The sequence below is a fragment of the Battus philenor genome, unplaced genomic scaffold (genome assembly GCF_028537555.1).
Source record: "Battus philenor isolate CCGP_79_NKW_IND1 unplaced genomic scaffold, ilBatPhil1.0.hap1 SCAF_2, whole genome shotgun sequence".
In the NCBI taxonomy this organism is placed as follows: Eukaryota; Metazoa; Arthropoda; class Insecta; order Lepidoptera; family Papilionidae; genus Battus; species Battus philenor.
Genome location: NW_027181682.1, coordinates 8,492,111 through 8,519,295, shown reverse-complemented (window position 1 = coordinate 8,519,295; position 27,185 = coordinate 8,492,111). Strand labels below are relative to the sequence as shown.

General features: G+C 31.5%; 3 protein-coding genes across 5 annotated transcripts; 2 read left to right on the top strand and 1 right to left on the bottom strand.

Moving 5' to 3' along the window:
• Positions 1–1,962: 1,962 nt before the first annotated feature.
• On the top strand, positions 1,963–3,625 carry LOC137922420 (uncharacterized). The gene is made up of 2 exons (XM_068765402.1): positions 1,963–2,084; positions 2,898–3,625. The coding sequence occupies exons 1-2, from the start codon at positions 2,073–2,075 to the stop codon at positions 3,453–3,455; spliced, it is 570 nt and encodes a 189-aa protein (XP_068621503.1). The 5' UTR covers positions 1,963–2,072; the 3' UTR covers positions 3,456–3,625.
• Positions 3,578–19,944, bottom strand: tim (timeless). Of its 3 annotated transcripts, none has more exons than XM_068765399.1 (17): positions 19,823–19,944; positions 15,647–15,752; positions 14,985–15,535; positions 14,735–14,915; positions 12,759–13,012; positions 12,395–12,669; positions 11,944–12,298; positions 11,678–11,869; positions 11,220–11,320; positions 10,943–11,141; positions 10,485–10,666; positions 9,335–9,819; positions 8,486–8,686; positions 8,244–8,415; positions 8,058–8,168; positions 6,837–7,022; positions 3,578–5,705 (listed from the first exon to the last, which is right to left on the bottom strand). In XM_068765399.1, exons 2-17 carry the CDS (start codon positions 15,741–15,743, stop codon positions 5,516–5,518), a joined length of 3,732 nt encoding a protein of 1,243 aa, XP_068621500.1. In that variant the 5' UTR covers positions 15,744–15,752; positions 19,823–19,944; the 3' UTR covers positions 3,578–5,515. The 3 variants fall into 3 exon arrangements, with proteins under 3 accessions (XP_068621500.1, XP_068621501.1, XP_068621502.1); XM_068765400.1 differs by lacking the exon at positions 19,823–19,944 and adding an exon at positions 18,135–18,279; XM_068765401.1 differs by having other exon boundaries at positions 3,580–5,705; positions 14,735–14,888.
• Positions 19,945–21,423: 1,479 nt separating this feature from the next.
• On the top strand, positions 21,424–27,185 carry LOC137922167 (WD repeat-containing protein 55 homolog). The gene is made up of 5 exons (XM_068765071.1): positions 21,424–21,714; positions 22,250–22,608; positions 23,750–23,867; positions 25,033–25,201; positions 26,154–27,185. The coding sequence occupies exons 1-5, from the start codon at positions 21,624–21,626 to the stop codon at positions 26,650–26,652; spliced, it is 1,236 nt and encodes a 411-aa protein (XP_068621172.1). The 5' UTR covers positions 21,424–21,623; the 3' UTR covers positions 26,653–27,185.

Genomic DNA, 27,185 nt, shown 5'->3' with positions numbered 1-27,185 from the left:
GTATTATGGAATATAGCGAGGAAATTTTTAATTTCCTTTCCATCGTCATACCTAGTGGAAAGGCGGTTCAGCGCTGTTACCAATCTCCTAACGAAAAAAAGAAACAGAATGGACATCATTAGCCGAGGAGATTTAAAATCCCTTACAAAATTGACGCCAAATGTTGATAATTTATTATTAAAGCATCAGGTTCATCCTTCTCACTAAAAATATTGACTTATTGCTTATGTAATTTTATTTATAGTTTATTTTATGTTTATTTAATGTTACGTATATTTTACATAACAGATACAAAATTTTATTTTGAGTAGTTTTAATTTAAATTCAATTAATAAACTTATACATTAACATGTGTTTTTACTTTAAGTTTTTAACAGTAAACTTCACTACAGTTAGAAATTTACAGGAAATCAATATCAGGTAAGTACCTAGGGGTTGTACCCAACACGGAAAAACATGGCAAGGGGTCTACGACACAAAAAAGTTTAGAGAACTCTGCTTTTGTCGATGGTAAAGAACTTACTAGGTGGCTTGACCAAATAGTTAATAATTTTTCCTGACAATAAATGCTCAATAATTAGGATTTTATTTTATCTTCGTGTCCAGTTTATTGCTTTTTGTAGATGAACAAGATAAATTCTTCTTCATAATTTCATAATGCATAATGATGAAAAACTGCAACATAACACTTTGAATACAATAGTGTAAATGCATAGTGTTGTATGTATGCTATATAAGGTTTTTTAAAATAAATAAGTGTAAAACATTTTTTTCTATTTTTCCCTGCTTTGTAGTGTGCTTCTCTGCAAGATATATATATTTTTTAAAGTACAAATAAAAGTTTTGCATTTAAGGGTTAATTAAAATGTGATATTATGAGTGAAATGTGATATTAAAATCAGGGAGGAGACAATAGCCTCCCTGAACGGCGGAAAGGAAACTAGGGAAGAATTTCTCTCATGCTGCAAGAAAATAATTAAAAAAGTTATACAAAATAATATAATAAAACAACAAAATACAATAAAATAACAAAATAATATAACAAAATACAATAAGGTGATATAATGTAACTCAAATGCGATATAAAGTGGGATATAAATGTAAATGAAAGAAAAATGATAAATGTAACAAGTAATGAGGGAGGAATGAAAGGACACAGAGCAAAAGTGAAAGAAAGCAGAATTGTGGCATAAAAGAATAGAATGAAAGATTATGTGAAGAATGAAAGCAAAGAGTGAAAATAAAAAAAAATATGTGGAAAAAAAAAATTGCCAATAAAGACCCTGTCCCACCTAAGATAGGGGTACGAGAGGCCCCCAATAGCGGGGGCCATTAAGATTAAAAAAAATGTGATATTATTTTGACCTACTATGAACTACGCACGGCAACGTTTTTTAAAAAAAATAAATAAATCTTCTAATAAGTCGTCATATAATCCTTTAATCGCTGAAGCTTTTGTTCACAATTAATTTATACATTTCACATAAAATATCCGTCATAACTGTCCCTAATTTTAAAGACAATGCATTAAAAATACAATTTATTAAGTTGAATAATATGCCAATAAAACATTTATTAGCCAAGATATTAAAATCCCATTTGCTATATTTTCTGCATATATAGAGATTCATACGAATATATAAAAACGTGTTTTATATTTACTACAGATTGTAAATAAGAAACTGCTATTTATAATAGTTAGTATCTCACGTAAGGTGTTCGGTAATGTGCGGTACAGCGGTTCAGGTCGGACTACAGGCAACAAAAAGCAAAATGGTATAAATACAAGTATTATTTAATTGAAAAAAAAGTAAAACAAATCCAGTATGTATTATACAACAAAACATCGGCCTTACTAAGTTCCTTATGAAACTCTATTATTTTATTTTAATATATCTTCGATCAGTGAACGTCGCGCCGTCCACCACAGCGGCGTTGAAGAAAGTAATTGTTTAGCTCGACCGTAGCCAATCTCTCGTGGCTGAGGGAATGTACCATATAAAAGCCACTGTATACACTTGCCTTTCGATAGTTTTTATCTCCGCTTTGACCGCACACGTCTTTAAGCAACTATGAAGCTACTGGTGAGTAACAGTTATTTGATTGCTAGGTTGGTGTGATATATTTTACAACATTAATATCACGGAATCAGTTCACAGTTATATAACAATTATGTAACATCAACTCGCTGTGGATAATGTTGTAATAACAAGTCAGATACAAAAACAAATCAAGTTGTGGTTCTTACAAACTTTATTAGGACATTTCTTTGACGAGCTTACTGGTTAAAATAAAAATAAAAACTATGTAATCGTTCTGATCAACCCATATTACAACTAATTATTTAAAACTTAATTGTTACAACTTTTCTAAAGTTTAAAGAATAGTTAAATAGCGAAATGTATATATGTGTTTTAAATAGAGATAATGAACAAACATTTATTTATATTATTAATCTTTTAGCAATAATTTATAATCTAAGAATTAATTTTAAAAACTTAGCATATAGGTACGACTTATCAATGATTACTATGGCTTTTAGCAGTGAGCCAATTGTGTTTTTCTCGTCTGAAGGGTACTTATTTACATTAAAACCTATTGAACTAGAACAAGCATATATATGTTTAATTTAAAATGTTTCCTTAAGATATAATGTTATTGGATATTTTATGTCAGTTTTTAATTAAACCAGGTAGTTAAACGTTTTTTATTTTTACTGTAACACACTAAATTACCTAAGTTTTAAATTACTTTGTGTAACTTATCAAGTTTTATTTATGTATTCCAAAAATGTGTAGATATATTGTCATATTAAAGTTTTCGCTGACAAATATTTAAAAAAAATATATTTTTGCAAATCAGTAGTCATTATTAAAACAACATTGCTATTGTTTCAGGCACATATAACCCTATTATGCTGTACTTACCTCGCTTTTGCTTCGGAACACACCCATATAATTCCAGTGGAAAAATATGACACAGAACTTCAAGAACTGGGGCAGCATGTAGAAATCCCCGAAACTCCGGTTCGTGTTGTAAAAATCACCAAGACCATTGCCGTTAAAATTCCCGTGCCTTATCCGGTCAAAGTGATCGAAAAAGTACCCTATCCAGTGCACGTGTCCAAACCCTATCCAGTACCTGTTCCCCAAATAGTTAAAGTCCCCCAGGTGCTCCATCCTAAAGAAAAAAGCGTTCACGAATCTTTGGATAGTCTCTCTTACCAAGGACATCAGTTAGGTGGAAATACCTATCAAGTTCAGGAACACCCGTCTTCTGATTCTGGCCAATACCAATCATACAATGACGATGGTTTCGAAGGAGCACAATCGCATGGAATCGATTATCCTGGTAATCATGAAAATGTGAACTCATTTGAATCGAGTAATTACGATCAAAATATTCAAAACTATTTAGACAAATTTGGCCAAGGCAAAGGCAACTTACATTATTAAACTAAAAACCGAGGTATAGCAATGTTGCTTAAAGTATCTCAACGCAATAAATATAATTAAATAACTGTGATTTTTAGAGACAGTAAGATATGCGAGTTTTGGAACAGATTGTTTTATCACTATTTGTTGTTACATGTGTATTGTTGTTTTCTTAATTTAAAGTGTGTTATTGGATTGTATATGTGAAATATTAAAATAAATTTAAAAATAAATGTTTGTTTTTTATTAAATTTCAGAAATCTAAAAATATAACATAGAGCCTTAAAATTTACACTTAATTCTAATTATAGATAAATATATATTTCTAAATATCTTTTTAATAATATTCGCGCGGTTGCTTTCATTACGCTCTTTACATTGTAAAAGTGTATACCGTCATCACACACAAGAAACAGACCGGCTTCCGGTATATTACGTCCACGCCTTTTCCTGTTGCAGACAGGAAATAAGCGACAGTAACAAAAAGATAGGAACACACCGAGTTAATGACATGAAAAAAACAATGACGCTTATTTCAAAGTCGTATAATGTATTAATTGTATCTACATTCACCGTTTGCACTGCCGGCCAAAAGTTTGGAATTAATTATAAAAATCTTTATCACAAAATATTTTAAATGTACATTAAAAAAAATAATAATATGCGCACCTAAGTATTCCACTGTTATAAAAGAATTTCTAGTACTATACTTTTTGTATATTTCGATATAAGGATGAAAAGTAGTGGAGAAAATGAGTGAAAAATAAAGGAAACAATAGTTTCAAAACATCAACAACAAACTACTCCGCAATTTCTACTAATTATTTCGATTTTTTTCCGTTAACCTAAATTCAGGATTATTTTAGCGTCCTAAAACTTATTCATTTTAAACAGAGTTAATTTTATTCTATCTTAGCCTAAGCTCGTAATTGTTATAATGGGAAAAGTGCGTGAAATAAATAATTAAACTCGTTCTGTCCGTTGTTTTATAAAATGAAGATAAATCAGTACATGCAATTGCCTCTCTTCTTTGTCCAAGGATGGACATTGACAGCAATCGAGATTGTTCGCAGTTGGGAACACTGCACTTCTTGAAAGGCCTGAACGGCACCAGAAATTCGGGCAAATGTAAAAAAAATCACGAATTACGTACTATAAAAAAAGACGACTGAGAGACGCAAAGACTACAAACTAAAAGATATGGATGCAGAGCCCGCTGATCCACCGAGACCGGACTGAAGAATAATGTTAAAAAATCCCTTGGACAGATAAATTACATTTTAACCCTTAAATGCATGACTTTTATTTATACTATTAAAAATATATATATTTTGCAGATAGGTACACTACAATGCAGAGGAAAATTTATTTATATGTATAATATTCCTATACTTATTTAAAAATTTTTCAAACCTTATGTTGCAGATATGCAACACTATGCATTTATTTACTGCTACTTACACCGTTTAAGTGGTATCTTGCAGATTTTCATCATTATGCATTAAAGGGATAAAATATTTAGTTCAAAACGACGAATATTAGTTAACATAGAGTCGATATGATATCATCAGTCAAGCATGGTATAAGGACCATATGGTAACCGATCATTACAGTCTGGAGATGCTAGATTTTTCAGAAAGAAATAGAAATTGAAAAGGTCCTCGCTTTGCCAGAAGACACGTACTAGATTTTACGAGTTAGCTGGTTACAGGTAAAGCCTTCCAAGGTTCAAACAATACTTCACGAGATATAATCAATAAATTAATTAATCGTATTCCTAGACTAGAGACTAGTGAGGGTGCGAAGGAGGGTTTTTGTAGAATATTTTTTTATTTAAAGGCGTATTTAACAAAATGGTTCCATTTCTTTCTAAATTTCTTCATGATGAATATGCTTTATTAAATAAGTATACTAATTAACATAAAATAACAGTTAACCTCGTGCTTTCCATTTTGAGTTTTATTTCATTTTGCTACATCGACGACGACGAACGAGTCTCAAACTTTTGGCCGGAAATGTACGTAATTAAAATTAATAATAATTGTCAGTAATAATAATAATTGTCACAAATGCTTTTTTTACTAAAACGTTGGAAAGAAATGCACTCTGGGACGTTTTTCTGCCACTACACTGTCTGTGTCGCTGAAAGATAGTTCGTCGCACTGGGGCTTCATCTTTACAATGGGGTGTATCGGTATGTCTGGTTTGTCGTCTTCATCCGATACGTACATACGAGTGAGATCCGACGCCACTGATGCCGTTTCACACACACTGCAATAAATAATCATACCAATCCAATTATGAAACTGAATATATGCGTAAATAAAATACGGTCAGAATTGAAAGTTTTTATAATTGGCCAGATTACAATTAAAAAAAATTTAATTCAAAACTGCAAATAATTTTAGGTACATAAATTATATTTAACATTATTTATGATTTTGTTATTCATTTTCGCAATATAGCAACAACTTGCAAAATCATTTTTATTTTTTTAATGCATTTACGCGTATTAAATTTCTTAGCATGATTAACGAGTTGTAAATAGTGGGGCACTAATCGCAGTGATTTACGTGAGGACGTCCTTTAAGAGCGACTACTGTAACGGTAGGACAAAAGAGGCCATTGATATTATATATTTTAGGCGTTACGAAGATTTGTGCTCGATAAAAATCTTCTATTCTGCCGGCAGCTCAAATCACATTGATTGGTGCCCTAAATACTGTATTAGACATATTCACAGACAATCGTGATTCTAACCCTCAGACGACAATCTTCTAGTACCCACTTACACAAAATTGTTCACAAAAATTAAGAAGGGATGATGGGTAACTTTTTATTTGAGGGCGACCGTTGGTCACGGGTTCGATTCCCGGTATACAGTCCTATATATAATTAACACTCTTTGCATTAATTATAAAGGAGTGCCACAAGTTTCCAGAGGATGGGCAAAAGCTTCCTCTGCGTACCATAATACTACTCTGCGATCGCCAACCCGCCTGCCATGCGTGACGATTATGGTATACTCCCCAAAAGATATCTGTTGGGGAGGCCTATGCCTTGCAATGGGCGCCTATGGGCTGAAACGACGACGACGGTATATATAATTAATAATGGATACCATAATCACAATGACATTTTTTTCATATCGAAATACTTAATTTTTTTTTTGAAATGGAAACAATTTCTGAAAAAAATTGTAACACCGAATAGTTCTGTGGATAAACGTCAAAGATTTTTTCGCATCAGTTTAATTCTAGATCTTAGAAAAAAGTTATATAAAGTTTACTAATTAAAAAAATAAAATATTGCCCCTTAATGTTTTACGAACAAAAGCTAATTCCAACTACAACGAACTCTGGCATATAAAAAAACTAGTTGTGTTTTAAATAATCATCTTACCTATTATTATAATACTCAGGTTCTATGAGGTGCATGTTCGTCGAGGAGGAACTAATTTCTTGTTTAAAGTTCTTGGCTGCAGGCGTCGAGAGAGTCGTCACGTTCGTCATGCATGAAACCTCTTGAAGCAAACCTGTTCCAGTTTTGGTTGTGTTGCTAAAAACCGTTTCCTCCTTAATAGTTGAGCTAAAATTGTGAAATAAAACTATACAGGCATATTATTTGTGAACTTAAGACTAAACTTTTTTTCCGAATTTCAGGAATATAGGTAGACTTAGCACTGAAGAGAGGGGACGAAACAAAAGTTATTTATATAAGGTATTCATGGAAAATATGTCAAAGATTATTATCATGTAACTATGGTTAGTAGATGCGACTTTAAATAGAATCTCCTTTTTGACAAAACTGAACTTTATAAAACATTACAAAAAATTCTTTAAATTATCCGAATTCGTATATTCCTTCGTAACCCATCTGTTAAAACATCTACCTACATAAGCCATCCATCATGGCATCCGATTTATTTCTAAACACCCTTAGGCAAAATCTTCAAAAAAAATTCATGTACCAAAAACCGTAAAATATTTTCAAAACATTTTACTACAAATAAGAAAATTTTTAAAACATTTTACTACAAATATGTAATTATAATGTAACGGGTTTTACTTTATAAGTCAGTACCTAATGTGCACTTGTAAAATTTTTGTTCAGGTTATTAATGTTGCTTATAATATTTTTTTTATAAATAAACTCAACTAAATAATCATACGTTCCTATACAATTATAAAATGCAATAATTATAATTAATTTATTATACATCAAATTAATGCATATACAGCTTATTGGTTATAGTAGATATAAAACCTTTAGAGAGATTAATGTAGAGCTTAATTGTCAGCAATAAGCTATTACATATATTCCCAATCACTGTATAAAGAGATCACTTTGTAATATATTACATTTATTTGTTTTATGTATTGGAATGCGACATACCGATAACTTTATGGCAGTACAAAGTCCGCAGGGGCAGAAAGTAAACAAAAATTAATTTTAGAAGTAATAATCAGAATTGTGAAAACGAATATTCTTACTATACTACCGTTTCTATATTACGTTATTCATTACTTCTGGAACCGTTGAGTTTTGGATAGGGTGTGCCATCTTTCGTTTAGACACTCTGAAAAAAATGGCAAAGAAACTATAAAAATGTTATTCTTTTACCTTCCTGAATCGAACGTTACATTACGTTTGTATTCTTGAGATTTCTGCACTACATCGAGCCAATTGAGCTTTTGAGCGTCACCGCCTGTCGATTGAAATGAAGTGCTGGGCCTGCAAATCAAAGAAAATACATAATTTGTTTTGCCAATAGCATTAATTATTAAGATTCTTTTAAAAAATACTTACATAGGCGTGAAATTAACAACGGACCCCAGATTCTTCTGTTTAAGGATTTGATAGAAACTATCAAAAGAGTTTGTCATATTTTCGTCTTTCGAATCACGCATTGGAGAGTTTATTTGCATTGAATTAGTTACACCTGTCTCCATTACTTCATTCATAGAGAATTTCAATTTGGCTAAAAAAAATCACAACGACGTAATGAATAAAACGACACACACAATACTCACAAAATATTGTTTACTTACATTTATCGATTGGTGATATTTTACTAGCAACATCGAATAGAAAATCGGGTGTCCAGAAATGAGGTATTCTTATAAATACTTTGCCGGAGTCTACTGGCATGTGGAAGCCCAATTTGTGTAAAAGTTGCAGAAATTTTAGATCCTTGCAAATTAAAGCCTGTTCGCAATTCCACGGAACCAGTGGTACGGATTTGTTTAATACTAAAAAATAAAGGATAACGTTTACATTATACACAACATTTATTCGTAAAAATTAATTGTACTTTGAATAATATAAACACCATGTATTATTGTATACACACTATATACAATCAATCGGGTTATCAGTTCACTTTTTAGTTATAAAAAAAATTGATTTAAACGATACATATAATCGTTTAATTTCTTAATTTTTTTGATCTCGAATAAAATTTGTATTTACTTTAAGTACCAGTATGTGAATCTTTATTAAAATTCAGGTTCAAATGCCTTTCCACATTACAACTAATATTGGTCTTCCTCTACTTCCAAATTAATTGGCTAAATCACATTTTATTTAGATTAAGAGGGTGTCTTAAATTTCAAGATATAGGCAATGTTTCATACGACCTTTAGATTCAATAGACGGTGATGAACGCAAATGCAATGACGCGCAAGAGCTTATACTTAAGAACTAATAGCTGCACAATGACGCATTGAACGAGCTCCTACAAGTCACTCGTTATCAGGTGATTCTTTAAAGAGATTAGTAGAGTATTCTTGTATAAAATTATGAAAAAACATTTTTTTGAATAACAGCGCTGCAAAAAATGGGGTCTTTAAAATTTATTTTTTTACAAATAAAGACAATTAAACTTGTTTATTACTTACGTAGTGAATGGTAAGACACTGGGGAAGCAACAGGTACATCGGCGGGTTTTTGGACTTGTAAATCAAAATTCATCATTTTGAAACCCATTTTATTTGACTCCGTAGTGGATTCCTGAGCGTTATTAATTGTCTTTTCAACAAAAATTTTTGCATAGCAAGTATCCAACAAAACTGTTTGAAGCCAGTCTAAAAACTTTGATTTTCCGTCCTGCGCCAGCTGTTCACAGAGTTTTCCTATCTCGTCATCCCTCATCTCTTTGTTAATTTGAACAGCTTTCGAGTTCCTTTCCATCTCAATTTTTAGCAACTTTTCAAAATCTTCTTTGTTTATTATGAGTTGTTTAAATAGTTCTTTAATAACAGAGTCTCTTCTCTTGATTATACCGTCCTCTTTAAATAACTTTACTACTTCTCCGATTACATCACACGTAGTGTTACACTGCATGTAGTACCAGCTCAGAGACGAAGTTTCATCTTCAGTCCATCTTAAATATTCAACAATTTCGTAGAATCACACTAACAGTAAGTAAAACATGGACGAAATGGCTGAATTTTTATAGTTAATTTAGCGACACAAAATAAACAAAAAATGTAAGAGACAGCATGCTTATTATTGTATTCAGATTCAATGTAGATACTTTCAACGTTTCTTTTTGAGGAACAAAAAGTAAAGCAATATGCTAGTATACAATATGATATGGATGTATTTCTTTCTTAGCATTTATTAATTTACTTAAAGTTGTACAGTGCAGTTAGGAAATCAAAAAGATAATCGCAAATATCTATAGCTTCAATATTTATCTATCATAGAGTGTTATATTTATTTCTAAAGTTGCAATATTACTATTGGAACAGAAGTCTTAAAATTAATGAGAATAACGGCATCATGGTATAATAACTTTAAGTAATTGTAAAAGAATGTTACACGCGTAAAAGGGTATTCGTGAAAACATTTCAATGTTTAAATTAATAAGTTAAATTATTTTCATATATATTTAGTCAATAGACAAATTGTTATCAAGTGGTGTCTACTGCCACAGGCGATCATATTAAAAATAAATCCAATAAATGTCAAAAAATACATCGAAAGTTTTTTTTTTTAACGAAGATTAATATTCTTATATAGTAAGATTAATAAAATTATTCTTACTTTTCTTTAGTGTTAGTGACACTGCTAGTAGTTGATTTTCTCTTGGCCGGTGTTTCGCCTTCTTCTTCATCTTGTGCCATCTCAAAGTTCTCCGGATCCAATCGAAAGTTGCCGACGCTTTGCAATGTTTGAGGTTTTTTAATAAATGTATTGATAACATGCTCAATAAGATCAGCCCAATCCTTAAAAATAAATTTTAATCAACTCAGATATTCCTTTCCATTTCATTTGTTCAAATTAGCCTAAAACAAAGTCCCATGGGTTATCAGAAAGTGTCATAAATGCTTTTCTTCATAATGGCTATAAATCAATACTTACAATGTACTTCAGAGTTTTAACTAATACAATTCAATCATAAAATACCAGTTAGGACGCTGCACAAAACACTCGCTATTATGGTATTTCCAATTTTTTGTCGATTTCATACCTATATCTTATAAATTAAGAATAGTACTCACGTCGCAGGTTTCAAATTCAGATTTCCAGATAGAAGTAAAAGTTTTTAAAATTTTCGGTTGAAACAGGGCTATGACACAACCCAACTCTCCACCGACGTGATGCATCATCGTAAAAATGCAATCGTTCACAAACCCTCCATTACCTTCATAATCTTCAAGAAGAAGACCGTACTGTGACATTATTTCAGGTGTAGCAAACCTGTCAAGTACAATTTTTAACAGTCAAACGTTTACTCGATTTGTAATACAAAATCAAAAATCAGGTAAAAGTACGAACTGTTTAATGTGATCGGCCATATTAGTAGAACCTTTGTATTCTGGCAATTTCATAACAGTATCCACAAACATCAAAAAGATGTGGTTGGTGACTATGAGGTCCTGAAAATATTTAGTGTTCCTACTTATAATAATATCGTTACGCAATCATACGAACAAGAACATTAATTCCACAATTGCCGTTTTTATTTTAGCAAAACCCAACAGGCTAACCATTAACGGGTTCTTTCAATCTGATCTAGTATGTACAGGATTCATTGTGATTTGTAAATAAATATTGTTTTTTCGTACCTTTTGGCAAAAATAGTCCTTTAATGCAATAATTACGTTTTTCTTACAACATATACAAAAAATCGTTACGTGTTAATTATTATGTAAAAGCTATTATAGGAAAATCAGTAAACTAGGATGTAAAAAAATTATAATTTTGTAAAATTGATGAAAATTAAATTTTCTAACTTGTAAGTACTGCTTGGGATGATATTTTGGATTATAATGACGAAGAAGCAGAACTAAGAGGGATCGCAATTCTTCTGCCTCACACATCTTCATCTGCAGTATTACTAGCTTTTCTTGATCATCTTCACATGTATGCGGCGATTTTTTATATAGCTCGATGGCTTGCACAAATTCTCTAATAGCAGTGACTACCTGCAGGAAAAACGAATATTGTACATTATTTCTTCAGAAAGACACACTTTTATCAAAACGTAACCGATAATTACCAAATGTAATCTTCGTATATTTGGCTTTAAATCATTTCCGTCCAATTTGATAGCTAATTCAAATTGTTCGCACAAATTAACACCCTCTGCGGTTAAATATGAAATTATATCAAAAGAAAGCACTGAACAAACATGCTCCAAGTCGAGTTCTATTTGAGTGGCAAACTTCAAGAAATATGTAACAAGCCAAAAAAAGTGCGACGTATCAATTTCAAGCTGAATATTTGTTAGGATCTCAGAATGCAACGTCTGTACCAACGAATTGTATCCTTTCAGAAGAAAATCAATAGTAAATTCTTTAAGAACATTTGAGATGTCATCGTCAGTTAGTGTAGTGGGGCCTTGCAGTGTAATTCTAAAACAGAATTTACCACGATTATATAATACAGTGTTAACAGTAATAAGTGTTACTTAATAAAATATTAATCTTTGAGGCACATGAATAACATACATATTAGTTTTCCCTCTTTTAACTATTTTCTTCCTTTTTCGTTCCGGAAGAGACACGTTGGCCCGCACCTTGTTGCTTATTCTCTGTTTGTTGGTGTGTGGTTTTTGATGAACTGGCTTTTTCGAGGGCAACTCGTCCTCATTACTGGACGTCGAAATCGAGCCTTGATTTTCAATTTGTGTACCATACCCACAATCTGAATTTTCAGATATAACAACTTTCTTTTCGCCCAAAGTCTGATGATCGTTCTTTGTAGTACCAGAAGTCGGTTCCGGCTGCAATGTGTTTAAATGCAAATAAAATTTTAGCTGCTAATATATAAATAAACCACAAAACGTAGCTTTAAACATCAAACTTGACGTACTTCATTAGTTTTCATAGAGATGTCTTTGTTATTTTTGTCACATTTAGCTTTCTCGCTATTTTGCTGCGCAAATTTCTCATTTTCACAAGATTGTTGAAATGAGGAACTTCCGTTCTTATTATCGATATTCCTTGCAGAAATATCCCAGTCGTTATTCATAGAGCTGGGATCGTCGTTGCTTTTACCACTTCCACTAGTATCCGACGAATCAGAAGTTGGATCCGATGTTAATATTGGTGACGAATCTTTACTACCTTTAAAATATATCACATATTAAAAAATATGACTTCAGAACTTTCCGATATTGAAGCAGTAAATATATATGTGAAAAATACGGATTCGTTGCTTTTTTAAACCTTTTAAGATATTGCCAAAATTAAAACAATTTTTTTTTCAAAATATATTTTCTAGTTACATTAGATTGGATATAATAAATAAGTCTCATTTTCTCATAAATTATAATGAAAATAACTTTGAAAAATGCATAAATTTGTTTACGTCTGTAGAAATTAAGCAAAAATTATTTAGTTGCTTACCGTTCTCATACAAGGCGTAATGAAAAAAATACTGTAAAGTATTTTGTACTACTACTACTACTGTACTGTACTGTACTACTACTGTAAAGTATATTGTATGAAAACGTTCCATAGACTGTCTTGCCGACCGGCTTCCAAAGAATGAAGGATGTGGTTATATTCGTTGAATTTGTCGCGCATCGTGGATTTTCAACAACGCGTTAACATAAAATTTAGTTTTAAGTTGCAAAAGATGCCATAGCAGGTCATGAAATTTTCAAATTAGTGTATGGTCATAATGTAGTGACTTTGAAGATTGTTTACTAATGATTCAAAAGTGGCAGTGAATCGGTTGAGGATGAACAAAGGTCGGGACGTCCTTCGACCTTAAAAACCAACTAAAACATGCAAAGGCTACAAAATAATTCCATCAAAGAGGCGATTGACGATTCGAGAGCTTGTCGAGGAACTAAACGTATGGGTCCGTGCAAGGCACTTTAATCAATCATTTGCAAATGAGACGAACCATTGCGAAATTCGAGAGTGACGAGCAGAAGTAAAATTGTGTATCACTTCAGTTTGATTGGAATTAAAGAGATTTTGATGCAGATCCGGACATCATGGGCAAAATTATAACTGGAGATGAAAGTTCGGTATAAAGCTATAGCTATGAAACAAAGTTCCCAATAAGAAAGTAGAGTGCTTCTGCCTTAAGAAGGTATATCAGAGTCAAACGTTAAGATCATGCTCATTGTTTTCTTTGATAGTAAGGGTATACTGCGATCCGAGTTCGTTTCATGGGGAACGATTGTAAACTCCGAATATTACAAAGGCTTATTACTACGTACGCGATATGATATACGGAGAAAGAGACCCGAAAAATGTGCCAACGGTTTCCTTCTCCATCATGACAGTGAAGGTGCCACTAATTTGCAGATTTTTAACAAAAAAAATTAACTATCTGTGCACACCCGCCTGACTTCTCCGGAAAAATTTTGCTAAAAGGAAACCGTTATGACACAATATCCAACGTTGAAAGAGCTACGAAAGAGCAGCTGAAGGTGCTTCCGAGTGAAGCATTTCAGAAGCGTTTCCAATCGTGGAATCACCTTTAGGATAAGTGCATCGCTAGTCACGAAGAGTACTTAAAAGGAGATTAATTTAAATTTGATGATGATTGGTACTTTATTCGCAACACAATTAGTTACCGTATTTTTTTCATACGTCGTAAATAGTATATGTACAAATAATTAGTTATATAATGGACCATAACATAACTTAAATCTAAAAATAGAAGCAGTTGATGATGTTCCAAATATTTCAATATTGTCATGTAGTACATATAGTTGCACATAAATATTGTAAACAATTTGTAAACTAAGTTCCTGTGTTCATTATATGTATACGTAATTAATCTTAATCACGTGCCACATACAGAAGTAACCATTAGATGGAAATTACCTCTATCTGGCGGAGATGTATTACTTTCGTTATCCTCAGAACTTTCAGATATAGAACCTTCAAGCCACACATTGAGAAGTTTATGTAATGTTGTAACGTGCTGATCTTTATACAATAATGCAATTAATTGCACCATAGTCACTGCCCAATTGGTCTGGAAGCAAATCGGTATACACACACACTTAATTCGAACAATATACAAGAAAATAAATAAGCTACCTGTTAAGCGATTAAGTATTTTTTTACTTACCGCATCTGATATACCCATTAACTTAATAAGAACTTTGTCTATATTTTGACTAAATAAGTTCCATAATAGTTGGTTTTGTACTGTATGCGGCGGACCGTTGTAAGTAGGGCTCAGATTATTAACATCCTCTGGTATATGCAAAATATTTCTTAAGAATAACAGCGTGTTGCTAATGTTTGCACATTGATCGAGAGACAGTTTTGCTTTTGGTTCAACATCAGTATTCTTCTTTAAAAAGTCTATTACGACTTTTGTTGCGCGATGATCGGTGAAGGCGGCTTTGGTAGTAGCAAGTAAATTCTTAATTTCAAATATTGCGTGCCTACCAAAATCTGTTTGGGCAATGGCGTCTACTGACAATAAACACTCTATCGGTATTGTTAAATTGACTAATATTTTTATCAACAATTCTACGGTCTTATCCTCTTTGGCGTTAATCAAAAGTGGTATAAGATCTTTTTTAATGTTTTGTCCGAAACTAATACTTCTTCTATAAGTACATAGATATTTATCTTCGGTTAAAATATTATGCAATATTGTTTCTAAAGCAGCTGTAACACAAAGTAATCTGTATATTCGTACAAATTAGAAAGAAATAAATAAATCGGAATAATTTCATAAGAACCTAACAATTAAATGTAGTTAACATAAATTACTCTCACCATTACAGTGTTCATTTATGTGATATCCATCTGCGTGAACAAATCCAAGATTACTAAATGTGCTGTGGAGTTGAGGGCTCCTTAGAACCCATTCCATCTTATATACCTGTAAGAAAAAAGGAAAATCAGGAAAATCATAACTCTTACACAAATATTTCAAACATTGATATTTTTATCATTAATATTGAAGTGAGGAAAATCTAGTACTTTCATAACTTAAACACTAAACGCAATATGTAAAATAAAAATTAATAAAAAACAAGGTAATTAAATCGACGGTTGACTCCCAAGCAGTAGAAGTGGTGCAACCAAACCACGTTGATCAGCTGCCTGGGATGTTTATCTTATATGAAATAAGCCACCACAGCATTGTGTTCGCATAAAAGCTACTCTTGCAGTTATGGAGTTTTACGCAGATCGTTTCATTTATGTGTCGTTAACTGTTCTCAAATTCTTTAAATGCTCATTCATTTCAAAATAGCTAATAATGTATGTTAAACAGTTTTCTCGGCAAGTTAATATTGATCTTTCAAGAAATAAATGTTAAGCTTTAGTTATTACAAATATAAAAAGTAACAGAAAATAAGTTTCAGGAAATGAAAAGAAAAAGCTAGTCCAAGACAGGTGTTACAATGTTTCAGATTTGACTACTGTAATTTTCTTCTTTTCAGCCGATGGACGCCCACTGCAAGGCATAGGCCTCCCCCAAAGATCGCCACGATGACCTGACCAGCGCTGCCCGCACTTCAGCGACTTCCCGCTACCTTAATTATGTCGAAGTCCCACCTAGTAGGGGGCCTACCCACGCACCTACCAGCTTGTGCTACCCGCTTAAGAACTTTATGGCCCCAACGGCCTTTAGTTGCACGAGCGATGTATTCCGCCCACTGTCTCTTCAGACGAGCAATTCTTCGAGCTACGTCAGTGATTTCGTTTCATCTGCGGATCTCCTCATTAAATCCCGAGCGAAATTCCTTTCCATTGCTCTCTGGGTAACTTTGAGTGTTCAAATGAGGCCCGTTGTAAGTGACCACGTCTCGGATCCATATGTCATCACCGGCAACACACATTGGCTAAAGACCTTCGTCTTAAAACATCGAATACTCTATGTAGTAACAAAATCAATATAACGAAAACCTTCTTGTATCATTTAAATAAATTTTAACCAAATACGGAAATTCAAGACCAAAATTTTCACCAAAACTTGAGCACCCACAAAGTTTAACATCAACATTATCGAATATAACTTATACTAACTAAGGCATACTTCAAATGATGTTGGCGCGGTAATGAAATAAAAATTGTAAAAAAAATGTACAGTTCATATAAATTCATTAACGTATTTGTAATATATCATATCTATTGAGTAAATCCCATTATGCGATTTAATTTCCATAGAAATGTTTAATTACATTAGAACTAAATAAGAGGTACTAATTTTCATTATTTTATCTGTTAAAATAGATGTGTTAGCTAACAACCATACAATAGTAAAAATGATACACAAAAAATATAAGCTTTCTTACAAGGGTTTACATATTGTTCAATTTTCAGGAAACAAAGTAATAAAGTACCTAAAAGTTGAAGTGGGAAGCCATGTAAATTCGCCTTACTCAAAAGCCGACGACAACTTCAACTGAAATCTACGCCATAAACAGTCACGTTTCGTAAGAACACTCAAAATACACGAAGACCGATTAAAATTAACTTTATGAAACCTTGTTAAATGACGCAGTTTCGTTTTTAGAAAAAAAATTAGATCTTTTGCGCCTTTAAAATTTTTCACATCTTGACTTGACCCGACAATAATGAAATCTTTTGTTTATAGTAAATCGTCGAAAGACACCTTACGTGTTTCGAAAATCGTCGACTATTACGAAGTATGCTTCTTTTTCCAACAGTGACTAACGTTCAAGCTAGAAACGCTTCTGCGTTGTTTCCGTCGCTTAATTCTCATCGGGCAGATAATTAGGGCCCTAGTGTTTCAAGGTAAGCCGGTCCAGCCAAGCTAATTTAAGTTAGCTACCGGTGACAATAATTCAATTATTAGTTGATGTTACATAAGAGTGCATAAATGAGCAAGGCTTTAATCAAGAACGTAATCATACACGGAAGACTGCGTCATGAAATTTGCAACTTTATAAAGAAAATGCTGCTGCATACGCAGCTGATGCTTTGAAAAAACAGATGGATTATCATTGTACTTTATTTCACGGCCTTGTATTTTTTCATTTATACGCTTGAAACAGTAATCACTGGCTTAAAATATTTTTTTCTATTGATGAAAGAAAAATGACTCGGGTCACTACAATTCTCTCTTAAATATTTATCTTCTTTTTTCTTTCTAATAGTGAAACCTATTTGTAGGTGCATAAGACAAGTGTTCATCTCTAGGCAATGCTTATCACATGCTTTATAAAACATACTAATAAATAGCTTTTTTTTTAAATGACCAATTTTGAATTACAACCAACTTATAAGTGCTTACTCTTCTACGTCGAAGAAGGAAACAACGTAACACTAACAGAGGATAAACTATTATACTTTGTACAGATAACAGAATCAACGTAAACCACAAATACTTGGCAACGCTTATTTCTTTATAGTAAGAAAGTCCTTGTCACTTAGTTACTATAAAAAATAAAATAATTGTCCGAATAATTTCGTTACGTGTCACAAAAATATCTTGACCACGTGAACCATGAACATCGTTTTCCTACGCGTCGAGTAGGTCACGCGAATCGCGTGTCAGGTACACGTGCGGTTCTCGGCGCAATACGCCCCTCACCGTGCCGTTCCCTCCCTCTCCGCCTTACCGCAAGTAATTGTTTGTGATAGTCAAAAATTTAACTAAAATATCATTAAATTATGCATTATTTTACTTCTTTTATAGGAATTATCCTCTTAAGGTTGCAAACAAAACAAAAAAAAACAGTAGAAAATATTACCACATTATAACAGTTTGTTATTTATGAACAGGGAACGATAAATGAAATATAAAAATTAAACAATATATTATAACATGGTTCATATTGTTATGACAATTAATTATTAAAGTCCTTTAGGCAGATATTTACACATATTTATATACATAAATTTAAACAGTTTATAAATTATTTTAATGCAACCAAAATCATAATTAATGTCTTCTAAGATAATTATCATTATACATGTTAAAAATATTAGTTATTAAAAATTATTTTAAAAATGTCTCCATCTAAGTAAATTTAAATGACTATGTTCCCAGGAAGCCAATGTATGTTGACCAATACTTGGAATTTTATAACATATAACAGTATATATTTTATAACATTTAACAGTAGAAAATAACATAAAAATTTTTGATCAGTGGCTATACCAGAAAAATATAAGAAACATAAACAAAAACAAAAAATTAATCTATAAACAGAAATTTTAAATTATAAACCACAAAAGCATTGTAAAGTACAAACCATTCCAAAACAATTTCAACCAATAAATGTTTGTTCGAATTTCAAAGATAAATAGCTCAAACAATTTATAAAATAAAAAAGAAGCAAAATGGATGATATGAAAATTTTATATGCTGTTTTATACATTCCGGGATTTTAATATTTTTATCATGCCAAAATGTTTCCTCATAATTAGCAGTACTAATCTTTATACATTTTCTTTCAGCATTTGAGGCTCATACAAATATACACTATACATTTACACCTACTTTTTTATAAAAGAACTTTGGAATATTTATACCATCTCCAACTACTAGCTATACATAGAATAGGCCTTATGATAAAACAGCTTTTATAATTGTCTAAGAAGAGAATTTTTAATTCAGATCAAGAAATAAAAGGGTATGGTGATTATTCCTAAATTACAGCGTTTTTATAGGGTTCAATTAAAATTAATATTTCTGATGATGATTTGATATTCCTTTGAATAAGTGTTTATAATATTGCCGAGTCGCATAATCTCATCATATTCTAGTGTACCATAGAAATAGAAATTTTCTTTTGTATGCCAATTTCTAATAATATATGGAAATATGATTATTAAATTTCATATTTAAAGTTCTGTAAAGTAAAAAAGTAAATGTTTCACAAGAAGTCGATACAAATAATAGTTTTTTTTCATACTTTAATGTTAGTACAGCGTTATATAAAGAACATTAATGTTTATTGCAAAATATATACTTACGTTTAAACTTTCTCCTTGATATCAATAGTAGCATTAGAAGTAGGCTGGTATTAAATACACATACAAATAAATATAATTCAGATGTAAACAAATCTTTCGCGCAATCGTTAAAACAAGTTCAACACTGGCTAGTCGAGTTATGACTGATTTTTTCATTTAATCTGCATGAATTGAACTCAATGATACCAGAATAAATAAAACTAGAAGAAACGTCATAGACAAACTAAATTAAAATATATTATTTATTAGTGTACCACCGTTTCTGTTATAAATAAATTATTCATTAGTGTACCGTCCTTTTTTTTACATCTTCATAGTATTCTCAAAGATTTTTGTCCATTTATTTGTTATCAGACCTTTCCAGTTCTGCTTTTATGTATCTTCCTCTACTATATCAGTTCATTGATTTCCTAAATGTACGTGTTTTTAATTTTAATGTCAAATAAAATTTTCTACAATAGAGATATTTCAATTTATAAATTAATATTCGAAAATGGCTATTGAAATGTATCCATTCTGCTAATCAATTATTTGTCATAATCCATATTGTGATAAAACTTATGAGGATATCAAAAACCTCGGATTACCATTAAATTATTGCTAGTATTGATCACTTATTCAAAAAAGTAGGGCGCCGCGGGTTTATGGAATCCGTAGCCATTATCAGAAAGAATTATTTTTTTTAATTGTTAAAGATAAGAAAACTTATATAAATACAAGTAAAGATTTTTCTGATAACAATTGTGTTATTTTTCAGATAAAACTGATACTGAGGACTCTTTTGCCAATGTTTTTAAGATACCACTCCCCTATTAACCAAAAAAAAGAATTAACATAGTTATCAGGCAGAGCCAAGCTGTCTTCCGCTGGTACATCTCATCAATAATAGTTTATTTGTCTTTTTTTTATTAATTTGTAAAGATTAATACTCCATCATTACCATCATTATAGGGCGTACACTACTAGACTATAGCTTCCTCCATAGATTTTCTATCGGTTCGTTCATAGCTTGTTTTACTAGTAATGCACATTAATTGTAGATTTTCGTATTAAGGCATTTATGGATATTTAACCTAAGGTGTAATATTTAATTATATATAACTCATATACTAACATAACATACTTAAAATATTAAAACACCTTTAATGTTATGGATAAACAATAAAGTGAAAAATAATTAAATATAAATATTTCGATCCATTTTGTGTTTCTCAATTTGGGATCTACTTTATGAAATACATGCTCATGTTGCTTCTTACTGTTCATAAATACAGCCATCATAACTAACTGTGTTTCTTATCTAATTTAATTACATTTTCAGCTAAAACTTTATAGTATTTTTAAGCCTATTATATTTTAAATAGTATGAAATAATAATAAGAGTCACTGGATGCGTGCAGCCCAAGACCGGTCATTGGCGATCTTTGACGGAGGCCTTCGTCTTACAGTGGGCGTCTATGGGCTGACATGATTGAATATGAAATATACAAATATAAACTCACTTTACCTACTCAAAAAACGTTCTATAAATAGCCTTTAACATTAACTTTATCGTGAAATGTTTTTTTACTGTTTCTTCTGTGCTATGACAAATGTCATTTTGACATTTATTAGAAGGTTGAAATTTAACACGATAAATAGTCCAAAGTTACAAAGTTTTGAATATTAAATAGGATTTAACCTTTTGCTATACTCCCTAATTTTATAGGATTAGACTGTTTCCATTTACTTCGAAAATCATAATATTATAAAAAGCAATAATATTGTAGGCACTAATATAATATAACTGCTTAAAGAAACAATGGGGATTCAATTTCGTGAATTTGACAGGAATTCATCCGACGATAGTGAATCTGACATCAGCGATGAAGAGGATATAAATACAAATATAGGTTAGGAGATATTGTCTTAATTAAAATAATTTTGAAATATATTCCAATACAAGAATTTTAACAATAAGTGTGTATAAGACCGATTGACTTTATAGTTCAATACACATTAAAATTGTCTTAAACATTATTGTTAAAATTGTAATCAATCTTCCTGAGACACATCATGCTAGACAAGATATCATAAACTTAATATTTCAATGTCTAAAATGTTATTCCTTGTATCATCTATAGAAAACCATGCTTGCAACAACAGATATGTTATAGGTTCATGAACCTTTTCTGGTAGCTCTTTCGTGCATATTGATAAGTTGATTATTGGCATTCTAAACTTTTCTATGGGAAAAAGTGTTGATGTTCGCACTACATTTCCTATAATTTAGGTGTTATATTATTGACATAATATGCTTTTGTTGGGGATTGAATCCTTAATTTTTGATATTAGTGTTTGGCAAACTTAACCACTATGTTTAGCTGAAGTTAGTCAATGCCTTAGGATTAAGAAGAATTAAATTAATGCATCTATTTTTTTTTGAAGATGTTTCAGATAGCATGGAAAGTGATAACAATGAAAATCTTGATGCCAAAGCAGAAACTTCTGATATGGCACAAGATCAAAGTGAAGATGAAGAGGATGAAGTAGTTAAAGCGATAAAAGCTGAGAAAGCTAAACCCAGGGATCATCCACCAACAATTACCTGTGATGACTTTATTGTTGATATATCTTTTAGTCCAGTGAAAAATTTAATCGCTTTGGCAAATATAATGGGTGATGTTTTATTATATGAATATAATAATGATGAAACAAAACTAATAAGTACATTAGAATTACATGTTAAAGCCTGCAGAGATGTAGAATTTGATGAAGATGGTGCAACCATGCTTTCTGCAGGAAAAGTAAGTAGTAGGAGTAAAAAAATAGTAAATAGCTTCTATATGGTATTGATTGCAGATTTTTTTACATAAATGGTATAAAGGTGCATAAACAAAGACAGTGGGACCTCAAAGCTAATAAAATTACTAGGCTACAGTGATGTATCAAGACTAAATTTTATATGCTGTAATGGTCTTTTAAATCATTATAATATCCTTAAAAGTGGCAAGTTACTGTTAATTAATCCTTGTATTATAATATTAATATCAACTCTTATATTAAAACATGGTTGACTATAAATAATATTCAATTGTGTATTATTTTTACTCAAGAAAAATTACTATCTCTCACTGGGTGATCAGAATACCTGTCCTAGTGCTAGTAATATTTAGTGTGTGATTCCACTTATGGGTATGTAAAGCAGGCTCATACCTTACTTTGAGATTACATTATCCCAATCTTTATATTGATGGCAGAGGTTTCTACTCTGTAAGAAAATTCTTACTTCAATAGAAAATATAGTCCTTTACCAATATTCAGAGACCGGTTTTTTAACAACTATATTGCAGCTACTTTTAACCAGGCTTTTTGCCATAAACCATTTATGTATATATATATATCAAAATATGTTTTCTATCACCCCTCTGTAGTTGTCATCTATAGAAGTAAGATAAAAGGATTAATTAGCCCAATAATTTAACTTCCTACATTGCTCTTTACATCAGAACAATGGTACAGTGGCTCTGGCTAATGACCATCCTGACTTCTAACTGTGCCTTTTATTTTAGATTAAGAAGATCTTAAGGAAAAAAAATGTTTTGAATTATTATTGTAATATTCCAATTGCTAGAACAAATCTCTTTTCAGAAAGAACTCTCTTTTAAGATTTATAATCTACCATGTGGACTCAGTGTTGAATTCTAGACTGCATATTTTTTGATGTTCTCTCTTGTCCTGGAATATGCTGGTTTTGTTACAAAATTTTCTTTTGTTGTTTGTTATGGTAATTTCATATAATTGACACAGAATACTAATCTGCCATGGACTGAATCAATTGCAAGATACAAAAATACCACTGATGTGCAAAAGACTTTTGTAAACATTATCCATATTTAATATATTTATTAATATTTCCTTTGTTTCCTTGATGTTTTTATTTTTTAGGATAAAGTAATTATTTGTACAGATGTAGAGACTGGTAAATTTACACGGTGTTATGAAAATGCTCATGAAGAACCAATATACAGTTTGCTCAGTTTAGGCCACAACAAATTTGTAACAGGTAACTTTCATATTAAAAAAGTAGGTTTTAAAATAACCATGCAATTTTTTAATGATTTAATTTTAAACTTAGTTTATCTAAAGTTATAGTGGTATTTACATACTTCAATTACTTAACAACAAAAAAAACGTTTAGCCTGATTCCTATAGTTCAAGAAAAATAATTACCGTAAATACATAAAAGACTTACAGTGTAAAAAGTAAATATTACACTGAATGTTTTAGTTATTTAAATATACATCATTTATTCATATTTAAGTAAACAGATGTTTATAAAATAATTATATATACTTAAAATGAATACACACTACACATATGAATTAGAAAATGATACTGTCTTGATTTTACTAATAGGTATGTTTTAAATAGTAATAGACAATTTTATGAGTAACAAAACAGTTGTGAGAAGCCAATATATTTTTCTCGATCTGCGGCTAATTACTTTAATTATGAATTACAATGGGAAGGTGCATTTAAAGAGATCACCAATAAAGTAGTGTAGTGAGTGCACAATTTTATCTTTACATAATTACTATATATTAGTATTTGCTGCCTATGGTGTGGTAAGATTAAAAAAATAGCAACCACGGAAAAAAAAAGATTTATTTAAAATAAACATGGGTAGTAGGCAAGAGGCCTGTTGATTTTGCATCGTAGGTCGGTACTCCCCTGGTAATGGTGGTAGGCAGCCGCATGGTTTGCTGAGACTCAGGCGGACTGATGCGTTCATTCCAGTATTAGACACGAGATGGATTAGGTCTTAATGACAGTAAAAAAGTTTAAAAAATGGATCTATGGACACAGACTAAATGTTAAGCCCTAACTTATCGCCCAGTCACTCACTCGCCTAGTCACTTATCTTAATAGAGGTGTGTGTGACGATACAAAAAATGTGGCGTGAATTTAAATTATATAATGATGCTCTGAGAATAAAGTTGAGAGGCCGAGTCAAAAATTCCTATTATAAAATCGAGTTTACTTTCGCGCGTATGATGTCACATAGCTTGTCAACGCGATGCTAGGGTCCTTATCCTAGGCTTAATTTACACTGTCAGATAGGTGTTAAAATATTTACAGTATTTTAAATCATATAATGTTTCTTTTATTTATACATATGGAACACTAAGATACAACGTTATAATATAAGTACCCATTGCATGTTTCAGGTGATGATGGTGGAATTGTCAAGTTATGGGATTTGAGAAAACCTGATTCAGTATTTAGTATTAAAACAGGCGAAGAATATGTTTCTGACATGATTACAAATGATGCACAAAAATATTTAGTTTGTGCAGGTGGCGACGGTGTTTTGACATCTATTGATTTAAAAGGAAGGTGTGTATACTATATAGAAAATAACGCAAATATGAAAGTAATATATTACAAAGTCTTTTAACGTGTAACAAAGGTCTTGCTTGTTACTGCTAGAGCATATAGGTGGTATACTATGGTATTGTTATAGTAAGAAACTACTCTTTCTGCTATTGATCAACATCAATCCCACTGAGTTTCGCTGCAGTTCTTACTTGTCCTTCATACAGTGGCGTAGCTAGGGGGTGGCGAGCGGGGCGGCCGCACCAGGCACCACAAGCAGGGGGGGCACCAAAGTTGAAAATAATTTTTTTTTAATATTTTGAACAAAAAAAATATATATTAACTATATTTTGGTCTGAATTTTGAAATTATTTAGACTCTTTAGGAGGGGGGGGGGGCACCATGCCCCAATTTGCCCCAGGCTCCAAATACCATAGCTACGCCACTGCCTTCATTATATCATAATCATTAGTGTTGTGTACGAATACATAATTAAATAACATATAGCAAAACACCATTTGTACAGTAGAAACTATAACAATATTTTAAGATATTTAACTCACTTATTTAGCGAATTTATTACTTATATTTTTATAAAAAATAATGTTACAACTATTGGCATGGATAATTTAAATATCTTTTCTACTCTTATGCAAATACTATTTGGACAGCAGTAAAAGTCCGGTCAAAAAAAACACTTCACTGTGTAAACATATAAATTACAATTTATTTTTAATTCAAACAGTTAAATTATTAATGGTCATGTAATATTAGTTTTTCCCCCGGAAGATAAAATTAGCCATTCAAAATAGCGCTGAAGAATAATTACAGATAACAAAATTATTAGTTATCGATCACAATGTTACCACTTTCCATAAAGTAGCTCTCATTTAATTAGCTCAAATTTTTGACAATCAAACTTAATCTGACAGTTTTAATATTTCAAATTTAGTAATTAATATTATTATTACAGTAAAATCTACACAACTTCCGAAGAATACGACGCGGAATTAACATGTATGGGGCTTTTTCGGTCAGACACTAAGCTATTAGTTGGTTCGTCAAAAGGAAAGCTATATCTATTCAATTGGAAAGAATTTGGTTTACATAGTGACGAATATATGGGGCAGAAACACTCACTGCAGTGTATGATTCCCGTTACCCAAAACATTGTCGTGACCTCGGGAGAAGATGGAATTTTAAGAGCAACACACATGTTCCCGCAACGACAGCTAGGTATTGTGGGACAACACAATTTACCGGTCGAATGTTTAGATATTAGTCATGATGGACAATACATTGCGTCTAGTTCACATAACAACGACGTTAAATTCTGGAACATCAGTTACTTCGAAACTATCGATTCACTTATAGACATGGACCATAAACCTAATAAAAAAAAAGATATGAGCAACAACCTTCCTTCAAGTAGTGTTAAAAACGCTTCTGATTTCTTTTCAGGCCTTGTTTGATACAATAAATTCACATCACCGAATGATAAAACATTTGTATCTATTATTCTCATTTTACCAGTTAGGAACTTAAAATGAATAACTTTGAAAAAACTTCTGACAACGTGATGGCAACCCGCTTACCGTCTGACCACCAAAGACCATTTAATATATTGTAGCTTTTAAATCATGTTAAGGTTTTAAATTGCAGTAATTTTGTAAATTGTTAGGCGTTTTTCCTTATTTTTAATACAAAAACCAATAAATTGTCACAACTTAAGTCTTACGTCGTACCTTACAAAAGTAGGAAAATTATGATGTCTAATTACCTATAAAATATCCCCGGTCACCGGCTACTCGTTAGTTTTAATGCCACATTACTGTTAAGTCAAATATTACATTCAAAATGTCTTATCGACACTCGCAACAACAACCCCGAGTCCCTGTCCGAGAGAGTCAAAACAGAAATGGGTATAAAATGCAATACATGAAGGGAATCAAAGTTTGGTATTTAAATATATGATAAATGTGCAGAAAGTGTGTGTAAAATTTGT